We start from the raw sequence: 25,755 nt of genomic DNA on the forward strand, positions 1-25,755 counted from the left end.
TGAGGAAACACAACCTACAAAGAGTGCAGGTGACTCCTGAGGACAAATGTCCTCTTCACCGCAGCCTGGTCTTGAGAAGCTGAAATATATGGAACATTCTAAAAATACAAATACCTCACTAAAAATGCCATATATACGGCTTAAACCAAGGACTGACCCATTATTGACAGAATTGTATCTGTGAAGTGAATACACAACGGTAAGATCTAGAGGAGTGGCAACTGATGGCACTGGACGGCATGTCCCTGTCCTCTGTTCACGATGACAAGCCATAACACCAGGCGTTTCTATCATGCTCATCCTGTGTCACACACCGGACTAGGTACCCTCCATTAATGAGCCTGCCGTGAGCCTCACAGGGACACTCAGGGAAGCACTGCCGGAGGCCCAGGCCAGAGATGAGAGAATAAGCAGAGAGAAGCTGGCCCCGTGCGTCACAGGTGTGACGGCCCGCGCGGCCGAGCAGGACGCGGGGCCCTTGTTCTCCACCAACAGGGCAGCACGCTCCTCTGGACCGCACACACTCCCTGCACAGAACTCCCCGCGTTACACACAGCGTATTGCCCGGTTTTAAACACGTCCGTGTGGGGACAGGAGGAGCCCTGCGCTGGGTGAGGCATCATGGGGGAAGGTGAAGGGACACGCATGGGGCACAGAACTGCGAGGGGCAGAGCTGCAGTCCCAGCCGCGCATCCCTTCTCCCAGCCCCTTCCGCGCTACCCGTGGGGGCGCCAGTCTGTCCCCAGACCACACCACTCTCTGCTTCCAGGTTCATCTGGCTCTCAGAACTCTTTCACCTTCCGCTCTTTGGTGACCCCCGTTCCGCTGACTCCAGGTCTCCCCATATCTTCAGATGTTCAAGCACGTTCTTGAAAAATGGAATCCGCATTTGTTCAACAATCTCCACTGGAACCCCCCGCCCCTTTTCAAGACCAGACACTGCAAACTGCCAAATACAGAGAGTTCCATTGGATGAGAAATTTGTTTATTCTACAAAAAACCAAACCAAAACAAAAAAACCAAAAAACCAACACCTGGCAGAACCATCAGAATGCCTGAACTTTGTTTTAACTCTAATAATAGGTTGCTAATTTCCACATACTAGATTTTCTAATCACTGTAACCGAAGGTATTTTTAGAAACCTCCAGAACTTTTACTTGTTAGAAGTATTTCTGACAAAAGAAAAGCTATGTCCATTCACCAACTCTTTCAATTTACATTAATTTCATAATTTTACAACTTAAAGAGTCTTTGGGCTCTCCTCCCTATGCCGGTGGCTTATAGTACAATGAAAAGATCACAAGGAGACATTCAAATGCTCGTGTTGTGTTGTTTATGGCAACACTAAACGGCTGTAATAATTCAGGAATATCTTCCATATATGCTAATATACACAGTAATTTTTTAAAAAGAAGAGATTTTATTTATTTATTTGACACAGAGAGATCACAAGTAGGCAGAGACGCAGGCAGAGAGAGAGGAGGAAGCAGATTCCCTGCTGAGCAGAGAGCCCGACCTGGGGCTTGATCCCAGGACCCTGAAACCATGACTTGAGCCGAAGGCAGAGGCTTTAACCCACTGAGCCACCCAGGTGCCCCTATACACTGTTATTTAAAAATATTGTATTGAATAGATCTTACATACAGAAAACTACATATTGTACAGCTTAATGAATCCTTTCAAAGTGAGCATCCCTGTGTAACTTTGTTTTCTCTTTTATATTTCATTTTAATTCCAGTAACAATTAACCAAAAATAAGGACCTTTTCACAAATCCGCATGTCGTCCAGGGGCGGGTCTCTGGACGGCTCGCTCTTCCCGCACACACGCTGCCCCGGCCAGCACCGGCCTGTGCGACTTCCCTGTCTTTCCAGTGGGTGAGAAAACCACCAGCCACCGTCAACTTGTAAGTCACCAAGTACGCAACACATAACCTGTTAGCATATATTCCCTTAACTGTCCAATGTGAATATTAAAAAAAAGAAGCTCCATTTCAGTTATTTAAGAAAACGAAAACCTCATTGCAAATTCAATCCTTTGAATTTGGCTGATCACGGTGGCTTCTCTCCCGGCCAACTCGGGCCTCCTGGCGAGTTTTGATCGCGAGGACGCACTCGGGCTTCAAACCTGGGGCGGAATTCCCCGCTGCTTTCTCTTCGCAGCACGCAGCTCGAAGTCAGACGGCGCTCCCTGTGCTCACGGAGTCCGTCCCGTCCCGCACGAGGTCCCAGAGGGGACGTGCGGCCTCCGCGAGCGGCAGAAGCGGTGCGGGCAACGCGGCGCAGCGGGCGCCCCGGGCAGCCGCAGGACCCCCCGGCGCCGTCCGCCCGCCCGCAGGGTCGCTACCCGGCCCAGCGCAGGCCCTCCCGCAGCACTGCACGTCGGGGAGAGCGTCCGTGTTCTCCCGCGCTCCCATCGCCCCCGACACACGTGGCCCCCCACCTCCCGGTCTAACGACCCCGCCCCCGCCCCAACAAGAGCAGAGAAACACCGAGGCCTCCGCCGCCCCGCCCCCACGGTCGCTTCTCCGGTCCTGTCCGCGGTCTCCAAACTTCCACAATCTACTCACAAAATGATAAATCGAGAGACTTACTGCTGTTACAATGCTTTTACACAAAATATTTTTTAAAAAGATCATTCGTTTATTTAACTGGGAGAGAGATCACAAGTAAGCGGAGCAGCAGGCGGGGGTGGGGGAGACGCAGGCCCCTGCCGAGCGCCCTGAGAGCCCCACGCGGGACTCGATCCCAGGACCCCGGGGCCATGACGGGAGGTGAAGGCAGAGGCCCAACCCGCTGAGCCGCCCCGGCGCCCCCGCCAGTACGGACCTGATGGAAGGCTTCTCCCAGGGCTCCTCCTGGCCCGGCCCGCTGCGGGTCCCGCGCACCCGGCACCCACTCACCGGCCCAGGGCCCGGCCCCAGCGCCGACGAGGACCACAGCCTGCTGACCGGAGTCGTAAACCGGCCGCCCCCGCCCTCACGGCCCTTCGAGGCTGTGCAGCCGGTGCAGCCCAGCCCCAAAAGCCGGAGCCCCGCGCGCCCACGGAGCCGGCCGGCGCCCCCGCCTCGCCCGGCCTTTCCCGCTTTCCCGCGAGCCGCGGCAGGGCCGTGCGACGGGCTCCCGGGAGCTGGCGTCGTCCGGACGCGGCCCACGTGCCCCACAGGCCAGGACAAGGCGCGGCCCCCGCCACGCCGGACGCCGTCTGGGCCGCGGGGGCTCAGGTCAGAAGCAAGTGGAGCGCGGCTTCTCGCTGCTCGCGGGGAGCCTGCCCGACGGAGAAACGATCCCGCAACGGCAGCCATCAGGTCGCTCCTCGGATGGACCTCGAGCGCCAGCACCAGAGCCCAGTCCCCCTTATACTCACACGCGCGCCGCGACAGCTCCGTGCCCGTCCCCGCGCGCAAGGGCCCTGACCGGAGCGGCCGAGCCGGCGCGCCTCCCCCCTCGGCGACTGGCCGAGTCGTCCCGGGAACCGCGGGGCTGCAGATAAAAGGATTCTCTTAAAACCTCCCTTCCCGAAACAACGAACCCAAGCCAAGCCCTCTGTACATTATTCCCGACTTTACGAAAATTTCAAGTAAAGGCGTTATTTCACAACACTCCAAGTACCCAAACACAGGGGCACCTGGGCGGTCCAGCGTCTGCCTTCCGCTCATGTCATGATCTTGGGGTCCTGGGCTTGAGCCCTGGTCGGGTCCCTGCTCAGTGGGGAGTCCCTCTCCCTGGCCCTCAGCCCTCCTCCTGCTCATCCTGTCTCAAATAAATAATCTTTTTTTTTTTATGAAGACTTTAAAAAAAATTTATTTGACAGAGAGAGACACAGCGAGAGAGGGAACACAAGCAGGGGGAGCGGGAGAGGGAGAAGCAGCCTCCTATGGAGCAGGAAGCCTGACGGGCCGATCTCAGTACCCTGAGATCATGACCTGAGCCAAAAGCAGATGCTTAAGGACTCAGCCAGGCAGGCACCCCTCAAATAAACTTAAAAAAAAAAAAAAAAAAAAAGCAAAAATAAAAACGTTTCATTTTTTATGGTCTTAAATTTAAGATATTAGCAACTTTAAAAAATTGATAAGCATACTCTAGTCCATTTCATACACAAAACTTCAAAAATATCCATACTGTATTCTCTGTCCCAAAATTGGGCTTAAAAAAAAATCCATACTGAGAGGTAAACAAAATGAAATGACGAATAACTAGTTTAACAAATACACAGTGAAACCAATGTTTACTTTTACTTATTATTATGGGGGGCAGGGGAGAGGGAGGAGGAGAATCTGGAACACATTCCATGCCCAGCACAGAGGCCGACAGGGCTCAAATCAAGACCCTGAGATCATGACCTGAACCAGAATCAAGAGTTGGATGCTTGGGACGCCTGGGTGGCTCAGTTGGTTAAGCGGCTGCCTTCAGCTCAGGTCATGATCCCAGCATCCTGGGATCGAGTCCCACATCGGGCTCCTTGCTTGGCCGGGAGCCTGCTTCTCCCTCTGCCTCTGCCTTCCACTCTGTCTGTCTGTGCTTGCTCTCGCTTCTCTCTCTATGACAAATAAATAAATAAAATCTTAAAAAAAAAAAAAAAAAAGAGTTGGATGCTCAACTGAGCCATCCAGGCGCCCCCATGTTCACTTTCTTATCAGCTTTACTGAGGTGCAGCTCTCGGGCAATAAAACGCACCCGTGTGAGGTACACCGCTGAATGAGTTTTGTCACCGGCTCGTCCCCTGCACTCCTCACACCACCAACCCCTCCCCGTGGCCCCGCAAGCACAGATGTGGGCCTGTCATTGTGTCCTGACAGCCTCGTCTGTTTGCGGGGGAATTCCGCACAAACGGACCATGCAGTGTGCTGCTGTGGGCCGGCTCCTCTCATCCCCAAGATGCTTCTGGTATCATCCGTGTTGCTATGCGCATCAGTAATTTGCTCCTTTTTACTGCTGGGTAGGATCCTGCTGTCTGGATAGACCACACTCTGCCAGTCCATTCACCTGTTAATGGGCATGTGGGTTGTTTCCGCTTTGGGACTGGGATGAAGAAAGCTGTCTTGAGTATTCATGTGCTGGTATCTATGTGGACAAGTGTTCTGGCTTTTCTTGGGTAACCAGCGTCAAGAAAGCAGAACAGGTGGGGTACGTGGTACTTTTGTGTTTGACTTACAGAAACTGCCACATTGTTTTCCAAACTGAAGCCTGCCATTTTATAACCCTACAGGAACATGGGAAGTTCTAGGTTCTCTACATCTTTACCCAACACTTGGTGGTATCAATGTTTACATTTCAATTATCCTCTTTTTAAACAAAAAAACCCCTTGGCAAAGAAAGTGTTCCATAAATGGCATTTAGATAAGTAATTTTATTTTTTAATTTTTTAGAAAGATTTTATTCATTTATTTGAGAGAGAGAGAGAGAAAGGGCACAAGCAGGGGGAGAGGCAGAGGGAAAAACAGACTCCCCGGTGAGCAGGGAGCCTGATGCTTAACTGACTGAGCCACCCACGCACCCCTAGATAAGTGATTTTATTTTATTTTATTTATTTATTTTTTAAAAGATTTTATTCATTTATTTGACAGAGAGAGATCACAAGTAGGCAGAGAGGCAGGCAGAGAGAGAGGGGGAAGCAGGCTCCCCGCTGAGCAGAGAGCCCGATGCGGGGTTCGATCCCAGGACCCTGAGATCATGACCTGAGCCAAAGGCGGAGGCCCAACCCACTGAGCCACCCAGGCGCTCCTAGATAAGTGATTTTAAAAAGCATAAAAATGTCCATAATTTAATGTCCAAAAAAGTGATCAACACCAAACATACTGTGACCAGATTTTCAATAAATAAGCTAACAATAAATAAGACTAGTCAGAAGTTATGGGCACCTGGGTGGCTCAGTGGGTTAAAGCCTCTGCCTTCAGCTCAGGTCATGATTCCAGGGTCCTGGGATCGAGCCCCACATCGGGCTCTCTGCTCAGCAGGGAGCCTGCTTCCCCCTCTCACTGCCTGCCTCTCTGCCTACTTGTGATCTCTCTCTGTCAAACAGATAAATAAAATCTTTAAAAAAAAAAAAGACTAGTCAGAAGCTAGATAAGGAAAGCGCCTGGGTGGCTCAGACGGTTAACTGTCTGCCTCCACTCAGGTCTGGATCGGGCTCTCTGCTCTGGAGGGTGTCAGTCTCTCCCTCTGCCGTCCCCTTCTCTGTCTCTCATGAATAAACAAAACCTTAAAAAAAAAAAAAAAGGTAGATAAGGAAAAGGGGCTTATTTCCCAGGCTAATACCTCATTTGTACTAAGCCATGGCTCCCGAAGCTACCATATGCCTGAAAAACAGGCTGTCACAACTAAGATATTCAGAAAGACTATGCCTCACTTGATAACTACGGTTGAAATCTCTGGATCACAAGTCAACAGGTAACACGCCTTTAATCAAAGGTATTCTTTTGTCTCTTCAGGTAATGTTATAAATAGAATTTTGAAACTGGTGATACAATAACCCAGGCATTAAAAACAAACAAACCACTGCGGACAATTACACGACACATGCACGTCTCCCGCCCCACGCCAGTCACACCGTGAAGACCTCGCTGTGCCTTCCCACACACCAGCAAGACAATCTGTCAACAGGTGCCTGGTGTCTTTTTCTAACACGTGCAAAAAACTTATCAGAGGCGGCAATTTTATTTATGGAAACAAAAGGACTCAATCACCTGGCACAGTGTCCCTTCTGTTAATGACTCTTCACACAGCAGTTCCTGAAAAATTATGCTTTTGCCAGACTTTTATTTTTCTGGTATAAATGATTTTCATTCAAAAACACACTAAACGCAAAAACAAAGCAAACAAAAAACCACACTAAATGCCCTCTAAAGAGATATTTTGACATTACAGTTTCAGGCAAACAGCCAATTTACTCAACCCAGCCGTTTGTCAGAGCAGAGGATGTGCCTTGCCCAGACGAGCCCCAGTGCTGTGCTGTGAGCACGTTCCAGGGGACAAAGGGTGGCCGTCTCCTCTGCCCTCTGGTCCGCTGCACTCCTGGGTTAACTCTGTCGGTTTGAAGTGCTCTCTCATTTGGCTTGTGCTACCCTAATGATGCTTTCCCGTACTGTAACACTTAATTTAATATAAAATAATATTTTATTTCTTGTCCTTAGGAACTAGAAAGACCATACAGGATTTGGAAATGAGACTGTACCAAGCAATGGCTAAAGGAGACTCGTCCACTCTATGCCTTCTCTGGTCTGGTCACTCAGAAACACGACGTTACCAGCTGTGTATTCAGCGTCGTCTCCTCTCCCTCGCACACAGACCCGGGAGCGCTTCCTCACATTCTGGCGCGCCGCATCCCCGAGGCTGGGCAGATGCTGATCAGCGCCGCGCCGTCTTCTGACTGGCATCACCCGCCTGGTGTGCTTCACTCGCCCCGGACTGCCACGTCTCGTTTGTCGCTAGAGAAAATACTGTGACTGGGTTTTCCCTTCCACCTGTCTCATGACGGGGTCCTGCCCACTCGCCCCAGCAGCTGCACACGGTTCAGAGATCTTTCAAGACCCAAGCTGCTAGCTATTCCAGACGCACGTCTTACACACTGACAAAATGCCTGTAAGACAGGTCTTCGAAACACGGCTTCTGTTTGCTTTTCCTACAGTCTAATCTTTGGTCTTCCCACGTAGCAGGGAACTCCTGGCTCCCTCCCTCCCCGCTTCCTGTAACTTTATTTTATTTTATTTTATTTATTTATTTAATTTAACAGAGAGAGATGACAGCAGGCAGAGAGGCAGGCAGAGAAAGAGAGAGAGGAAGCAGGCTCCCTGCTGAGCAGAGAGCCGGATGCGGGGCTCGATCCCAGGACCCTGGGATCATGACCTGAGCCGAAGGCAGCGGCTTAACCCACTGAGCCACCCAGGCGCCCCCTGTAAATTTATTTTTAAGCTCAGTTTGAGTACAATCTCCCCCAAAGTTGAAAAACTGGTGAAGAAAATGATGTGAAAGGAAGAATTTACATCTCGAAGCCATTCCACAGAGGGACGCCTTCCTGTTCCCCACTGCCGCCACCCATGCCTCGAAGCCTTCTTCACCTCCTTTGGCCAGTACAACACACTCCACTACATGACACTTTAGTTTTCAAATGTATCTATGTGTTGCTTACTATTTATGTAAGAAAGTCTTCATTATTCAACTCATACACTGTACACTTGTGAAAACAATTTGGGAATCAAGAGCCCACATTATTCATTCCAAGGCTATGTATTAGTTCTCTGTTGCTGCTAATAGATCACATCTAAATTCAGGGGCTTAAAACACAACAAATATTCATTATGGCTCACAGTTTCTGTGGATAAAGGATCAAGAAGCAGCTTGGCTGGGCAGTTCTGGCTTAAGATGTCTCATGATCCTGGGGCACCTGGATGGCTCATTTGGTTAAATATCCGACTCTTGATGTCTGCTCGAGTCATGATCTCTGGGTTGTGAGATCAAGCCCTGCATCAGGCTCTGTGCTGGGCATAGAGCCTGCTTAAGATTCTCTCCCTCAGGGCGCCTGGGTGGCTCAGTCATTAAGCGTCTGCCTTTGGCTCAGGTCATGATCCCAGGGTCTGAGGCTCGAGCCCCGCATCAGGCTGCCTGCTCAATAGGAAGCCTGCTTCTCCCTCTCCCTCTCCCTCTCCCCTTGCTTGTGCTCCCTCTCTCACTGTGTATCTCTCTGTCAAATAAATAAATGAAATCTTGAAAAAAAAGAAAAAAAGATTTCTCATGAGGTTGAGCCGAATGTTAGGGCTTAAGGCTTGATGAGCTGGAGAATCTGATTCCAAGACGGCACACTCACGTGGCTACCAAGCAGACCTCTTCACAGAGCTGCTTGCTTGAGTGCACCCACAACATGGTGGCTGATGTCCCCCAAAGCAAACAGTCTAAGAGGGAGCGCTGGGGGAAGCTATCTTTAATGAATTAGCCTCAGAAGTTACATAGTATCACTTCCTCCAAATTCTGTTAGGAGCAAGTCATTATGTCTGTGAGAAGAGTGGAATTAGACTCCATCTTTGGAAGAGAGGCATTTTATTTTATTTTTAAAAAGATTTTGTTTATTGGGGCGCCTGGGTGGCTCAGTGGTTTAAGCCGCTGCCTTCGGCTCAGGTCATGATCTCAGGGTGCTGGGATCGAGTCCCGCATCGGGCTCTCTGCTCAGCGGGGAGCCTGCTTCCCTCTGTCTCTCTCTGTCTGCCTCTCCATCTACTTGTGATTTCTCTCTGTCAAATAAATAAATAAATAAAATCTTAAAAAAAAAAAAGATTTTGTTTATTTATTTGACAGAGAAAGAGACAGCAAGAGAGGTGAACACAAGCAGGGGGAACGGGAGAGGGAGAAGCAGCCTCCCGGGGCTTGAGCAGAGAGCCCAATGTGGGGCTCGATCCCAGGACCCTGGGATCAAGACCTGAGCCGAAGACAGACACTTATCGACTGAGCGACCCAGGCACCCCGAAGAGAGGCATTTTAAAGAATCTGCAGACATATTTTTAAAACCGCCACATCCATTTACTGTAAAGTCTGACGAAGACTCTATCCGTCTCTCATTCTGTTACTGGCTACTTGCAGGAGTTCAGTTGTTATTCCCAACAGCACTGTCACCTACAGAGACAGGGAATGTTTACGTTTATGGGCCTCTGTTTCAGAGAGCTAGCTAACAATGCAATCAGTAGAGGTTTTAACCATAAATGCTGCTTTCATCCTCAAGGACTAACCTAAATTCCTTGGCAGTCAGTCAACAGGAAAGACTAGTGGATTTTGTCAGCAACTAAACACCGACCGGCTACTGGGTCACCTCAGATGTCAGCCCTAATCCTGATGTGCTGACTTTAATACTCAACTAAGTAACTTCACCCTGGCTATAACAGACAAGAATGTCATTGTACTATTACTTGGGCAAAGAAAATTCCCCCAGCTTTCAAGTCGCGATGAGACGCCGTGCTGGCGCTCAACGGTCTGTCCTCTTTGCCCCTTTCTGCACTAGCTGACGCGGAGGCCACAGAGGCACCCTTGGAGGGCTCCAGCCCTCCAGCCCTGCTCTCTCTCAAAGGAGCCCCAGAGCCGCCATTCCCCGGGTCAGATTCACATTTTGATTTGTAGGCCAAACCAGCACTTCTCCCCAGCATGTCTAAAACCAAACTCCCCCTTCCCTCCGACCCCAGCTTCCTCCCTCAACGTCTTACTGCTATCAACGACTACATTTCCCCCAGGAACCTAGGCCTCACCGGTGACTTCAGCCTACGTGGCTGAAAACATAAGCCGTTGCTCAGCACTCCTGATCGCTCTCATAGCCGGCTTTCCTCTCCACTCCAGAGCTGACACTTCCCACCTTCCTATTTTTTTTTTAAATTTTATTTATTTATTTGTTAGAGAGGGAGAGAGCGAGCGAACACAGGCAGACAGAGCGGCAGGCAGAGGGAGAAGCAGGCTCCCCACCAAGCAAGGAGCCTGATGTGGGACTCGATCCCAGGACACTGGGATCATGACCTGAGCCGAAGGCAGCTGCCCAACCCACTGAGCCACCCAGGCGCCCCCACCTTCCTCTTTTTGCCCACGTTATTCCTTCTGGCTGCAAAGCCCTTTCCCCCACTTCCTAAACTCTACCCGTCCTTCCAGGCTCTGTGGCAATGCCATCTGCTTCCCGAAGCTTTTCCTGATCCTCTACAGATAATCTCTCCTGCAATTGTTCTGACCCTCAGGATCTGACATCACTTCCAGAGACGTGAGAGAACTCCTTCCTAATGAGTTCCAGATTCTACAGATGCAACCGCACGCAACGTGCACTCGCACGTCGTCTCGTTAACCCAAGCTGGTGGCTATTTTACTGACCGCTTACACAGTGCCTCCGGGGGAAGCTCCGCAGCCCCCCAGAGGAGAGAGCTGAGCTCCGGCAGCCGGTTGAGTGGCTCTCCCGAGCCCAGCGGTGCAGGAGCAGCAGCGCCAGCAGCTCAGCCTGGGTCTGCATCTCATAGTGGATGCTGTCCCCTCACACGGGATGCGCTGGCCCCCGCTGCTCTCAGAACAGGCTCCAGCACATACACGGAGGACTGCCCCCACTACCAGCTGTCTAGTGTTTCAAAGGGCAAATGTTCTACCAGATGCCATCTGCTGATTAGTCTGAATTGGATGAAAATGCTGTTTTTAGGGGCACCTGGGTGGCTCAGTTGTTAAGCATCTGCCTTCGGCTCAGGTCATGATCCCGGGGTCCTGGGACTGAGCCCTGTGTCAGGCTCCCTGCTCAGTGGGGAGTCTGCTTCCCCCTCTCCCTTTTTTTTTTTTTTTAAGATTTTGTTTATTTATTTGATACACAGAGAGAGATCACAAGTAGGCAGAGAGGCAGGCAGAGAGAGAGGGTGAAGCAAGCTCCCCGTTGAGCAGAGAGCCCGGTGCGGGGCTTGATCCCAGGACCCTGAGATCATGACCTGAGCCAAAGGCAGAGTTTTAACCCACTGAGCCCCCCAGTCAGCCTCTCCCTCTCCTTGTGATCCTTCTCCCTGCTCATGCTCTGTCTCAAATTAATAAATTTTTTTTTCAAGAATGAATGAATTAAAACCTCCTTTCTTCTAAATTGTATTACAGACGTATGCCTTTTGAGCTTGTGTCTCCATGACCTTGAAATTCTTCTTTTCCGATATTTCCTTTGGAAGTCAGTCTCTCTCTGGGACTCCAGTTGTGAGTCTACTGTCAAGTATACATTCCACAGTGACCGCACAGGCCTCCCCGTCCCCAGTCTCACTGCCAGCCCCATGCCGGACATGGAACTCTCACACCAGCACCAGAGGCTCTCTCTAAAACGCAGCTCATCCTTTCCCTTGCTTACGACCCTGCAAGAGTAAGGCCAGGCTCAGCGCAGTGAGGATCCGGCCCCTCCCCTGACCAGTACAGATCAGCTCTAGCCCCGGCTCAGCATCACCCCCCCCTTCCTCATTCCCACATCTTCTTTTTTTTTCTTTTTAAAGATTTTATTTATTTATTTGACAGAGAGAGATCACAAGCAGGCAGAGAGGCAGGCAGAGAGAGAGGAGGAAGCAGGCTCCCTGGGCTCAGTCCCAGGACCCTGAGATCATGACCCCAGCGGGAGGCAGAGGCCCAACCCACTGGGCCGCCCAGGCGCCCTCCTCGTCCCCACATGTACCCTCCACTGTTACCAACGTGTTTTGCGCTCTCTGCTGCCCACAGCGCTTCACGCTCTTCCCCGTGTCCTAGCAGATGCCTCTGATCTCCAGCTCCCGGAAATCTCTCCTGAGAGCCACCTCAGGAAGTGAATCAGATCAAATCCGATTATTTCAGTGTCTTGTTCTACCTTTCCTGCACTTCTCAGGCTGTGCTGTGATTTGTTTACCCACCTATCTCTAAAAACACCCTTTCTTTCACTGTGGAATGTGAATCAGTCTTCAAGTAGCCACCACCGAACAATGTGCCTGTATGTCTTTGGTCTAAAACCAAAATAAATTGGATAGAGTTGTTTTAAAAAGAATAAAGAAAGAAATTTTAAGCCTCGGTAGTAGTTATCTGAGTGGGTTTTTTTTAGTAATTCTTTAACCTGTGCATATTTCACACATTCTCTGTATATTTCACACTAAAATGGTAAAAAAATAATTAGATCAATCAGCCAGGATCCTTTCTGGTAATTTAACAAGATATTTGTTTAAAACTTTAACTAATGTTTTATTTTTTAATTTTTATTTGTTGGTATAACCGATTTTTAAAGTACAACTGGGTTCTCAGTATGACGTCACTCCAAAAATGACAAACATGTCAAAAGTGAAACTCTGACAAAATAATTAGGATAAGATCTATTTATCCCCACATAATAGTCTAGATCCTTTAGTCATTTCTCTTTTTACATATCTCACCACAGTTGGAAATGTTCAGGTTTGGAGAGCATTTTTACTTGCTTACTTAGCAAACAAAAGAAAACACCTGATAATGATATCAAGATAGATTATAAACATGGAGACTTATTTGTATCACAAAAAAATACTTAGTAAAATTGAGTCTAACATTTCATTATATTCTGGAGCTGCAACATTTCAATTATTAAGCCTCACAAATAGGAGTCAATTAGTATCCAAAATACTCCCCAACCCCTGTAATAATAATATGATACGCTATTTTATCTGATAAAGTGAATTACTCTTATGATTAAAATTCACCCACAGGTGTGCCTGGGTGCTCAGTGGGTTAAACGGCTGCCTTTAGCTCAGGTCATGATCCTAGAGTCCTGGGATTGAGTCTCACATTGGGCTCTCTGCTCAGCAAGGAGCCTGCTTCTCATTCTCTCTCTCTGCCTGCCTCTCTGCCTACTTGTGATCTCTCTCTGACAAATAAAATCTTTAAAAAAAAAAAAAAACTTCCTCTCTTCTGTTTGAATAAAAAATAAATAAAATTCACCCATATAAAGTCAAAGTTTGGTTTGACCCATGTTTATACCCAAAGCAAGTGGCCAAGAACGGTGAGGGCTGGAAAGACCGGGAGGAAACAGATGACACAGACAACACTAAGGGGAAAACCACCACATTCCCCATAAGAGCTACAAAGCAAAACACCATGGGAACTGCTGTTTCCCACAGTACAGCCCCCAAGACACATGGAACGATGCTCCTGATTGTAACACCTATGAGGCAAGATAAAACACAAACACCTACTTTTGAAAGCGCCACTGGGCTGCCACAATGGTAAGAAGTTCCGGGGGGGTACCCGAAGTTCTGGGTCACAAGAGAATGCTGCGGCTGGCTTGTGTCCTGTAGGTCTGTGCCTCTCCGGCCCTATCACCTCTTTGTGCCTGGTTCCCAGGTACACAGGCAACTGCTGGTCTACCTTCTGCTACTACTAGTCAGTTTATATTTCCTAGAGGATTTTTTTTTCTTTTTTAAGAGAAGAGGGTGATAAGGGCAGAGGGAGAGGGAGAGACAATCTTAAGCAGGCTCCAGTCTGGTAAGGGGCTTGATGTCACGACCCTGAGATCATGACCTGAGCCAAAATCAAGTCGGACACTTAACCGACTGAGCCACCCAGGCACCCTACGTGTCCTAGAGTTTTATACAGAGGGAATCAAGCAGTATGTACTCCATGGTCTGGCTTCTACCTTCCAGCATAATGATTCTGAGAGCCATCCATGTTGCCGTGTGTATCAGCGGCCCGCGCCTTGTCACTGCTCGGTAATATTTCATTATATGGATACATAATGCTTTTCATCCATTTACCTGTCACTAGACATTAAGGTTGTTTCCAGATTTTGGCTACCACAAACCAAACTGCTCTGAACACCCATGTACATGTCTGTATGGCTGGCTGCTTCCTTTTTGCTTCTGTAATTACTTTGGAATAGAACTGCTGGATTGCATAATAGATTCATGTTCAAGTTTAAAAAAAATTTCACTCATTCATTCATTTTAGTCAAAGAATGAGCAGAGAGCGGGGGGAGGGGCAGAGGGAGAGGAGAGCACCAATCCTAAGCAGCTCCATGCCTAGCATGGAGAATGACGCGGGGCTCCATCCCAGGACCCTCAGTCATGACCTGAGCTGAAATCAAGACCAACTCAGGTGCCCTGATTCATATTCAAGTTTTAAAGAAATTTGTTACACTGTTTACCAGTTTTTTGGGTTTTTTTACTAGATTGTACCATGTTATATTCTCAACAGCAGTATTTGAGAATTCTGGGCTCTCCACATCCTCACCAACACTTGTTAGGAAGGGTGGCTCAGTTGTTAAGCATCTGCCTTCGGCTCAAGTCATGATCCCGGGGTCCCGGGATCGAGCCCCTAATCAGGCTCCCTGCTTGGCAGGAAGCCTGCTTCTCCCTCACCCGCTCCCCCTGCTTGTGTTCCCTCTCTTACTGTGTCTCTGTCAAATAAATAAATAAAATCTTTTAAAAAAATGTAGACATTCTAATAGGTATACAGTGGTATCTCACGGTGGTTTTAACTTAAATTTCCCTAAAGATTAATGATGCTGAACACCTTTCCACGTACTTACTTAGCATACACACTTTCTCTCCAATGAAGCATCTATTCAAATCTTTTGCCTGTTTCTTTAAAAAATCAGCCTGCTTATTTTCTTGAGTTTTAAGACTTCTTTGTATATTCTGGGTATAAGTCCTTTGTCGGATACAGGATTTCCAAGTATTTCCTCCCAGACTGTGTCTTGTCTTTTCATAACAAATAAGATTTTAAAAGCACATTATATTTACTAAATAGCCAAATAAACAGAGCTAATGACAGGATTTACTAACTGAAAGATATATAAGAAACCATGCAAAACAGAGTACAAAGAGATAAAGTAAAAACATAAAAGAGAAATTAAGAGACAAGGAGAATAAAATGAAAGATATAGCATATGTCTAATAAGCACTCCAGAAGGCAAAAATAAAAAGAATGTAGAAAAAGAAATACCTGTACAGATAATTGCAGAGATTTTTTCAGACGTGCTGATAAATGCTGATTCTCAGAATTGGTAAATTCAACAAATCCCACAGGGGAAAGTTAAAGAAATCCACATCTCCTTCTTTCTTATAGTGGAGGATTATTTAATCCTAATTTCAGGGGCACCTGGATGGCTCAGTGGGTTAAAGCCTCTGCCTTAGGCTCAGGTCATGATCCCAAGGTCCCTGGGATCCTCCCTGCTCAGTGGGGAGCCTGCTTCTCCCTCTCTCTCTCTCTCTCTGCCTGCCTCTCTGCCTACTTGTGACTTCTGTCAAATAAATAAATAAAATCTTTTAAAAAAATCCTAATTTCATTAAACCCCAAACCACTAAACTACAGTAAAGGCATTTTGACAATGAATACTAGAAAAGCATAGAAATGAACTAGCAGGAGAGGAGACCACAAAAATGTTTAGAGCTAAAAAGAAAACGAATGGGAAAGGCACTCGAGTGGGCCTGTGACCACCGCAAGCTGGAAGAGCTACGACTGGACGAGCCCTGGCACATCACAGAATATTTGTCTTGAGAACTGGCAACACCTTCTGATTCTAGAAGCAGCAGAATTCTACATATTTATTCTCCAGACACTTGAAACTTTACCTGATCTGGAGACAGGAGGCACAGCTGAGGGCAGGCACCGTATGTTAAACAGCATGATCAAGTCCCCATATTAGTAACAAATGCTTCAAGAAGTAAACTCTCAGGGGCACCTGAGTGGCTCAGTGGGTTAAGCCGCTGCCTTCAGCTCAGGTCGTGATCTCAGGGTCCTGGGATCAAGCCCCGCATCGGGCTCTCTGCTCAGCAGGAAGTCTGTTTCCTCCTCTCTCTCTGCCTGCCTCTCTGCCTGTCATCTCTCTCTGTCAAATAAATAAATAAAATCTTTTAAAAAATAAATAAATAAACTCTCACAGTTATGGCCAGTTGCTTTGACAAAGGTACCAAGACAATTCAATGGAGAAGGAATAGTCTTTTCTTTTCTTTTAATAATCTTTTTTTTTTTTTGAAGATTTTATCTATTTATTTGACAGAGATCACAAGTAGGCAGAGAGGCAGGCAGAGAGAGGGGGAAGCAGGCTCCCTGCTGAGCAGAGAGCCCGATGTGGGGCTTGATCCCAGGACCCTGGAATCATGACCTGAGCCAAACGCAGAGGCTTTAACCCACTGAGCCACCCAGGCGCCCAGGGAATAGTCTTTTCACCAAATGCTGCAGGGATAAATAGATATTAAGAGGCAAGAGAATAAATCTGGATCCCTGCTTCATACGAAAACCAAAAATCAACTCACAATGGATCATAGCCCCAAACATTGAGAGCTACAACTATAAAGCTCTTAGAAGAAAGCAGAGGGGCCAGATTAACTGGCCTTGGCAGTTCACTGCGCAAGCAGGAATAAAGCAGGAACTGACTCATAGTTGAGTGTGGCTGGCCGAGAAAACAGGAAAAGCACTTCCAGGACACCTAAGGAAAACGGTGCCCTGCAGAAGCGTTTCCACGGCAGACCTGACACCACTCTCCTTACAGACTGGTTTGAATGGAAGCCCTGGGCTGTCCTCTGGGAACTCGGATTTGGGGAGGGTTCCCTCCATTCCCAGAAGTGATGAGAGAAGCTTGCTGAACCTGAACTTGTACACTTGGGGCTCCACTGAGCTGCACTGGCCAACAGCATGTCACACCTGTTGTCATAGCTGCTGTGGCAGACAGCACGCATGATTCCACTGTATGATTCATGTATGTATGATTCCACTGGGGAAGGCCTCTTGGAAGCTGGTGCCTGGGGTCCTCAGATTTCACCCCACACGCCTTTGTGCTTCACTGAGCTCACCCTATAGCATGTCACTGCAGTCCAGCAGAGCTGTGAGTACAACCAGCTCCTGAGTCCTGTGAGTCCTCCTGGCAAATCACTGAAACTAGGGGCATCTGGGGGGCTCAGGTGTTAAGCATCTGCCTTCAGTTCAGGTCATGATCCCAGGGTCCTGGGATTGAGTCCTGCATTGGGCTCTCTGCTCAGCGGAGAGCCTGCTTCCTTCTCTCTCTCTGCCTGCCTCTCTGCCTACTTGTGATCTCTGTCAAATAAATATACAAAATCTTAAAAATAAACAAACAAACAAACAAACAAACAAAACTGCTGAAACTAGGGGTGCTCCTGAGGACCCGTGCCGCAACTATATTCTAAGAGAAATCCATTTGCTTTTCGGTAGCATACGGTCAAGCCAGATTCCCAGAATTCTACTGGACAAGTACGTTCTGAATGCTTAGGACAGTGTGTGCATGTGACCCGGAGGCCCCCAAACCTGGCAAGGCAACACAGGCATTTGGGAGTTCTGCAGGCCTGCCCAGGCTCACTGCAGCAAAAGTCCGGCCAGTGGCCGGGCATTTACTTCTTAGAAAACCTGACTTGTTGACCTGCAACTTTCGTAGAGCAGGACTTCCTGAACTTCTTGCCCCAGCAGCTGCTAATGGGCATGAATCACACCAGCTCAGCTTCCTTTCCTCTTCCAACCCACACCCGCCCTCCTCCCTCAGCTGCAGCTTGATCCAGTCCTTGCTGCTGGGGCCCACAAGCCAGGTTCGGCGCCATTTACCCAGGGTGTATAAAGTGTTGGGAGAAAGATTTGTTTTTAAATATTTTATTTATTTATTTGACAGAGATCACAAGTAGGCAGAGAGGGAGGCAGAGAGACAGGGGGAAGCAGGCTCCCCACTGAGCAGGGAGCCCGATGCAGGGCTCGATCCCAGGACCCTGAGACCATGACCTGAGCCGAAGGTAGAGGCCCAACCCACTGAGCCACCCAGGCGCCCCTTGAAAAATGTTTTTAGTATCTTATGAACTTTAAAAATGCACATAAAAGTGCCTTGTAGACATTAAGAACTTTACGAACATACTATATTACTGGGCTTAACAGGCAGATGTGTGCACCATAAAATATAGCAGCGTCTTTGATGTGATGCTTCCAGGGCAAAGTTATACCTCCTGACAGCTCTCTGCCCTCCTCTAATTAAAAACTCACATAAATGCTATAGGCACACTTTTAACTTTGGTTTCAGATTTCAGCTTTGTTGATCTTGAGATATAAGCATTATCTCTGTGTTAAGAAATAACTTCATCAGGGAAAGATCGCAGACGCCTCACATTTAAACATCAGAACTCGCTTTACAGGGGTGCCTGGGCGGTTCAGCTGAGGTGGCATCTGCCTTTGGCTCAGTCATGATCTCAGGCTCCCTCGGTCTGCCTCTCTCTCTCTTTCTGCCCCTCCCCGTTCATGCTCTCTCTTGCATACTTTCTATCCAATAAATAAATAAAATATCTTTCTTAAAAAGGAACTCACTTTATGACGGGCCTCGTCTCCTCCTGAGCCCCTTCCCGCACCCCCCCAGCACACGGCGCTGTCCTGTAACAATATACCCCTCGGGTCATGGGCAATCTCAGAACTCAAAAGAATCTCCAAAATTCAGTTGGACAAGTAAGTTCTGAATGCTTAGGACAGTGTGTGCATGTGACCTGGAGGTCCCCAAACCTGGCAGGGCAACACAGAAGGGCATGTGGGGAGTTCTGGAGGCCTGCCCGACTCACTGAATCAAAAGTCCCGCCAGTGGGGTGTGGGCCTTTTTTTTTCTTAAGACTTTCTGAAGCAGATATAACTGGCAGAACCCCACAGAGGCTCCTCTACATTTGGTGTGAACAAGCATGTCAGAAGGCAGGCAGGTGAACGGGATTTGTGGAACAGTCTTTAGACATTGGAGGCTAAGGAACGAGAATTCCTAATCTTTTTTCTTTTTTTTAACATTTTATTTATTTAGTTTTTAGAGAGAAAAAGAGAGAGAGAGTGCACAAGCAGTGGGAGCAGCAGACTCCCCGCTGAGCAGGGAGCCCGATTTGAGGCTCTCTGACCTGAAGGCAGACACTCAACTGACTGAGCCACCAAGCTGTCCCAGGAGAATTCACAATCTGGACATCACAAATAGTTCTGAGTGGCACAAGCACTATGACATTGGAGCCAAAGAGAAGAAAGTATAACTTAGTGCGTCACTTGCCTATGCGGTGAATAATATCTGCAAAGTCTAAAAATTATAAACCCTACTAAATGGTTTTCAGGAGGCTTACTTAGTCAGATAACAGTACAGATATTATTAAACTTGACAACATAAAAGCACAGCTGAAAGAACTGGAAGGTAGGAGGGAAAGAGGAAGTGGAAAATGCAGGACGGGTGCTGACACCGGCTCTTACAAGGAGAGAGGCCTGGAAATCCGGTTTGAAGTTGATAGTATAAAGAAACAGAGATAGAAGGTTAACATTTAAAGTCTTAACAGTAGCCAATAAAAGAACTAAACTCACAGTTCAATAATACTAAGTTGGGAAGCAGAGAGGCAAAGTCACTTGCTCAAGTCGAGCTGGCGAGGAGACTGACTACGGGTCCTGCACGCTCCAGCCTCGGACTGTGCCAAGCCCTGTGCCGGGAAGTAACCTGCCCAACGTCACACACCTGCTTAGCAGCAGAGCCGGAAAAAGAAACTAGTTCTCGGGGCGCCTCTGTGGCTCAGTTGGTTAAGCGACCGCCTTTGGTTCAGGTCATGATCCTGGAGACACGGCATCAAGTCCTGCATCAGGCTCCCTGCTTGGCCGGGAGCCTGCTTCTTCTTCTGACCTTTCCCCTTCTCGTGCTCTCTCACACTCTCTCTCCCTCAAATAAATGAAATCTTTAAAAGGAAAATAAGGAAAAAAAAAAGAAACTAATTCTCTAGCCTAAAAATTATTTGGAAAAGTTATTCCTAAAATTTCCAGAAAAGACCATGTTGAAAATTTCTCTCATTCGCTCCTCGCTCATTCCTTCATTCCTGCTCATCCTTTCCTCGGACACACACACACACACACACACACACGACACTTCTTAAAAAGAGCTCCTCTGCTGAGCCCACTTCCTCTCTTCCCCTCCACATCAGGCCTGTTCTCCGGAGCGACACCAGCTGACAGAGCGAGTCCCCTCTGCTGGAGGCAACTATGAAGATTTCCACCCCCAGCCATTTTGTCTTTCAAGACCCGACAGAAGGATGAGGAGATCCACACCAGACACGGGGTGAGCCTGCCTGCTCATCTCTGAGTCTAGAGACGGAGACCACTGGCTTCTGGGGGCCGGGCCATGGGCAAGAGCACCAAGCACAAGGTGAGCAGCTGCTGCGCCGGGACAGGCTGAGGCCACAGGCTGCGGAAGGTGCCGAGGCCGGGGCCAGGCCGGGGACCAGAGACCGGCCAGGGTGTGGACCAGACCGCAGACCGCCAGAACCACTCAGTGGCCTGCGGAACTTCACAGAAACTTGTGAAATACTCAACAGAAATGCCAATCTACCCCCAAAATAAGACTTCAAAAATAAATTATAACCCAGACTCATTAGTACCTATAAAAAGCAATTCCAAAATTTCACCTTGATTCGCTAGTACTTACGCCATTTTCTGTGCGTTTCTCTGCAGGAACATTTATTACATTCCTCTGAGTTCTCTGCTCTTGGGTCTGACGGCCGCCTGGAGAAATGAAAGGGCCAGACTTACTAAAAGGCTAGAAAGAGGACACCCTCCCATCTCTTCACTTACTTAATTATTTATGCGACACAAGCACAATATACCAGGTTAAAAACTCAACCCTTGATACAGTTGAAAAAATGCTTTATAGTTAATTTTTATAAAGTTGTTTAAATGAAATTTCTTCTTCTATTTCAGAATCTTGAAATTGACCTATATCAAAAGATTTCTAACACTTAAAAACGGTCAAGATGGCAAGTTTTATATCACATGTATTTTACCACAACTAATTTTTATTAAACATTTTTAAAAGACTTTATTATAGTAGGGACTAAAACAGAACTTAAAATCCAGCAGTAAAAACATCGGTGCGCAGAGGTGGTCTTCACTGGCAGGCTCACAACTGACACGGGGCATCAACCCAAATCAGGCAGTCTTAAGAATTCTCCCCTGCTCCAAAAAAATTAAAATACTGCCCAAAAAGGCTTCAGACTTAAACTGTAGAAGCTATATGCCCTGTCGTATTTTTTAAACAAAATGAAGTGTGCAGCACACTTCATGTGCACCTGGTGACTCTGAAGTCACAGCAGCCGAAGCCTCTGATGTGTGCAGCACCCACCCCAGCCCACTCATCTCTACAGCCATTACCTAATGTCATTTGAGTATTATCACACCTCATAGCCCGCCTTACTACCTGAAATCCCTGACTTCAAAGGCACATGAACTTCATGTTAAAAAGACAAAATAAAACACAGGGAAACACTTTTTTCCTCTTTCCTATTACTCTGAAACATCTGAAGAAAAATGCTATAATGGAAGTATGGCTTGCTTCACCTTAAAGCACACATTCTCAAAGCCAGTGATATTGTCCCCAAGGGGCAAAGACTGGTCCTTAGGGAACAGAAAATATCTTACTCTTTTTATGTACACAGCAAAGATGTGCAGTGCATAAACAAATACATGGTACATCGGAAAAAAAGGGAGAGAAAATTCAAAAGGTGTTAAACAGATATGAGGGGCATGTCATGTGGCCGAGCACAGTCCTACAGCCACAACAGCCTCTTCACAGAGTCCAGTTTCCTGGTAGCAGGATTTATTCTCTCTCTCTCTCTCTCTCTCTCTCTCTCACACACACACACACACACACAGCCACAAGCTTCCCTTGGAGTATGGCATCTGTCAGTTCACAAGGTAAATTAAATTCTTAGTTATTCTTGATATTTTTTTTTAAAGATTTTATTTATTTATTTGACAGAGAGAAATCACAAGTAGGCAGAGAGGCAGGCAGAGAGAGAGAGGCAGAAGCAGGCTCCCTGCTGAGCAGAGAGCCCGATGCAGGACTCGATCCCAGGACCCTGAGATCATGACCTGAGCCAAACGCAGAGGCTTAACCACTGAGCCACCCAGGCGCCCTATTCTTGATATTTTTAAGGAATAAGGTATTCAGGTTAATTTAATATTCTAGAATGTCTTCCCCTTCCAAACAACAAGCTACCAAGAAGTTAGAGTACTACGAAACATCCAACATCAGAGTTTTACCAAGTGCCGCTCCATCTCCATAGTAAGGATGGCCTTACTGTTTGGAGTCAGCAGACAGCGAACAATAAGGGGTGACAGGTAGGGCGAGAGCTTCTGGGGCACCAGCCCCACTGAACCCTTCACGAGAACACCTCACCAGCTGCAGTCATGACCCCATGCAGCGCACAGAGGAGGACACGGGGCGGAGGACTAGGAAGTCACTTGCCCGTGACGCACACCAAGAAGTCAGCCTTGCCTCTGCCTCTAGCACGCCGGCTCCTGGGTCCCGCTTTATGCTCTGGCCATGGCCCTCACCGAGGCACTTTACACGCCAAGCTTGCTCCCCGAAGTGCAGACGGTGGCCGAAGTGAGTGTCCTCTATGCTCTCCTCTAGCTTCCAAATACAGAATCCTCCTCACTCTGGTGGGGGGCTCCTTCCCTTCTCAGGACGGGTCCTACAGTTCTACACAATAAACCTCGAATGTCATCCCCTTCAAATGCTATCAGTCAGTGACAACTGCCTTCCACTGGGCTCTGTGGGAAGCACAGAGGAATCATGTTCTTGGATCCTCAACTCTGGCTGTAAACCGGAGAAGCTCAGTGAACAAAAGAGGGAACAAAGCACCCTTAAAAAAAAAAAGATTTACTTACTTGAGATGGTGGGGTGGTGGGGGCAGTAGGGAGAGGCAGAGGGAGAGAATCGTTAAAGCAGACTCTCCACGGAGAGTGGAGCCTGACATGGGGCTCGAGCCCATGACCCAGGGGATCATGACCTGACTGGAATACAAGAGCCTGACACCCAACTGACTGAGCCACCCAGGCACCCCCCGAAGGACCCACCATCTTACTCCTCGGGCTCTGAGAGACAGGCGCAGTGTGCGTAAGCACAGGCAGAGGAAAGCCGGCAGAGGGGAGAGCACTGTGGGGTCTCTTGTGAGTCGGGGCCCACAGAACATGAAGGTGCGAGAAGGGACGTGACTGAAGGGAAAAGAAGGGACGAGGAGGTTGACGAGATGGTAGGGTCCTATTACAAATGCCATCTAAGCCAGGCTGAGGAGGGTCAAGCAGGGAGGCAGGGGCTTTACGGGAAGGTTCTACAAATCAGTGCAAGCTGTGATGAATTTGGTTCTTCGGTCCTCACGGACTGTCCCTAACAGTCTCCTTCCTGGGAGCTTCCTTCAGCCTGGTATCCTGCACGCTCCCTCCACATCCTGCTCGACCCCTCAAGGTCCCCAGTCTGCCTTTTGCAAACCCGCAGCTCTGTGCTGACAGTGGTCCTCTAGGCATCGTGCAGCCCAGCAGCACCTCCTCGCAGGATCTGCCGGGCCTGCTGTGTCAGCTCCACAAGGCAGAGCAGCACTGCGCGGGGAGGCCGCGCCGAACTGGAAGGTCAGCACTGTCACCTTCCTTAGGGCTCTGAACAGTTCTCTTTAAGTATCCCTAACGCTTTCAAACATTATAAAGTGAGAATAAGATCTTCCTCTCAGCCCACCACCCAGGACATTAACAGTTATGCACACATATTATATCAGTAAAGGTAAAATACAAAACATTTAATTCAAGTATAGCTAAGTACGGGGCACCTGGCTGGCTCAGTCAGTTAACCGTCCGCCTTCAGCTTCGGTCATGATCCCAGGGTCCTGGGATTGAGCCCCGCATGGGGCTCCCTGCTCGGTGGGAAGCCTGCTTCTCCCTTTGCCTGCCATTCCCCATGCTCGTGCTGTCTCTCTCTGTCAAATAAATACATAAATCTTAAAAAAAAAAACAAAAAACCAACAGCTAGGTACAGGAGGGGTAAAGTATTTGGAGAGCTCAGGCAGAGAGCTAAAATACATTCTTGGCGCTAGAATAGCACGCAGCTGTCAGCTCATCTCGCCCTCCTCCCCGGGGGGCTTTTGTCCTGAGGAGCTGGACTCCTGTCTCAGGTACAGGGAGATGAAGAGCTGGACCTGGAGCCTGGCCTCCTGACTCCAGAAGACCGCGGACGGATGGAGGCAGAGCCAGAAGTAGTGAGACGCTGTCAAAAACAGCACCAGAACAATACTCACCACTATGGAAAGATGGGTTTTTTTTTTTGTTGTTGTTATTTTATTTTATTTTTTTTTTAAGATTTTATTTATTTATTTGACAGACAGAGATCCCAAGTAGGCAGAGAGACAGGCAGAGAGAGAGAAGGATGTAGGCTCCCCACTGAGCAGAGAACCTGATGCAGGGCTCGATCCCAGGACCCTGGGATCATGACCCGAGCCGAAGGCAGAGGCCCTAACCCACTGAGCCACCCAGGCGCCCCTGGAAAGATGGTTTTAAAATAGCTAGTAGCTCATCCTAGGGGCAAAATGTCCTTTATGATAAAATATAAATAAAAGGGGATAATTTGCAATAAAGGAACCCTTTTACAAAAGGATGTCCCTGTTTATTTTTTTAAATACCAGAAGTAAGCTACAATCACAGTTAAATAACAAGTTAAAGGTCTCGTAATGCACAATGTATATATAGGCTTTTACAAAAAGATTCTCTTATTTTGTTTAAATTCTAATTCAAAAATAGGTAGCATATTGCCATGGTTTAAAATTCCAAAGGAGCACACGAGCGTACAATTAACTATTAGTCCTCCCTCCCCTGCAGCCTTCCCCTGCAGCTAGCCATGCGACCAGTTTCTTACGCTTCCAAAGACATTTTACCCAGGTACGAGCCACTACAGGCGCAGAGAATTAGGCTTCTGTCTCCGTCACACAGAAGGCGGCAACGGGCACGAGGGTTTGCACTGTGCTCACTTACTGACTTAGCTGTTCAGGAGATGGTGCGGGTCAGGGCAGAGCCCCTTCCTTACTTCGGGCAGAGCGGCAGCCGACCTCACGCACGCACCGCCTCCTCTTTAACCTGATGCCCACGACGCCCATGGCGGCCATCAGGCCACCGCTCCTGGCCGTGCTCCGAGAGCGGCCGTGCCCCTCAAGCAACGGTACGTCGGCCTTGTTTTGTACGTGTGCAGGCGTAGCTTTAGGGTAAGTTCTCAGAAGTGAGACTGCGAGGCTAAAGGTTTGGTTCCCTTGGGAGTTTAACAGAGGTTGCTAACTTGCCTCTCCGCAGCAGCTGCCACCTGGCGCGACGGCAGGGTCACGGACCCCCACCCCCCGGCCCCCCGCCAGCACCGCATTCGTCAATGCGCTCGTGCTCACCAGCGCAACGGGAGAAACAGGTTCACTGTTTTCCCTACATTGCTTTCACTAGGAGTAAGGCTGAACATCCTTTCACATAACCTAGAGCCGGAGTGTGTTTGCTTTTCTGTGAACTTTAAAAA

General features: G+C 48.3%; 1 protein-coding gene across 8 annotated transcripts in view; it reads right to left on the reverse strand.

Annotated features, from left to right (window-relative positions):
• Nucleotides 1–25,755, reverse strand: part of PPP1R13B (protein phosphatase 1 regulatory subunit 13B) — a 93,241-nt gene that overhangs the window by 21,109 nt on the left and 46,377 nt on the right. For all 8 annotated transcript variants that reach the window (XM_045074288.1, XM_013057357.2, XM_013057356.2 and 5 more), the window contains exon 4: nucleotides 20,863–20,939. In XM_045074288.1, the coding sequence (XP_044930223.1) occupies nucleotides 20,863–20,939 (77 nt within the window). The remainder of the gene's footprint in view (nucleotides 1–20,862; nucleotides 20,940–25,755) is intronic.

The sequence above is a fragment of the Mustela putorius genome, unplaced genomic scaffold, assembly GCF_011764305.1.
Source record: "Mustela putorius furo isolate JIRA1106 unplaced genomic scaffold, ASM1176430v1.1 tig00000129_pilon_pilon_pilon, whole genome shotgun sequence".
Taxonomy (NCBI): Eukaryota; Metazoa; Chordata; class Mammalia; order Carnivora; family Mustelidae; genus Mustela; species Mustela putorius.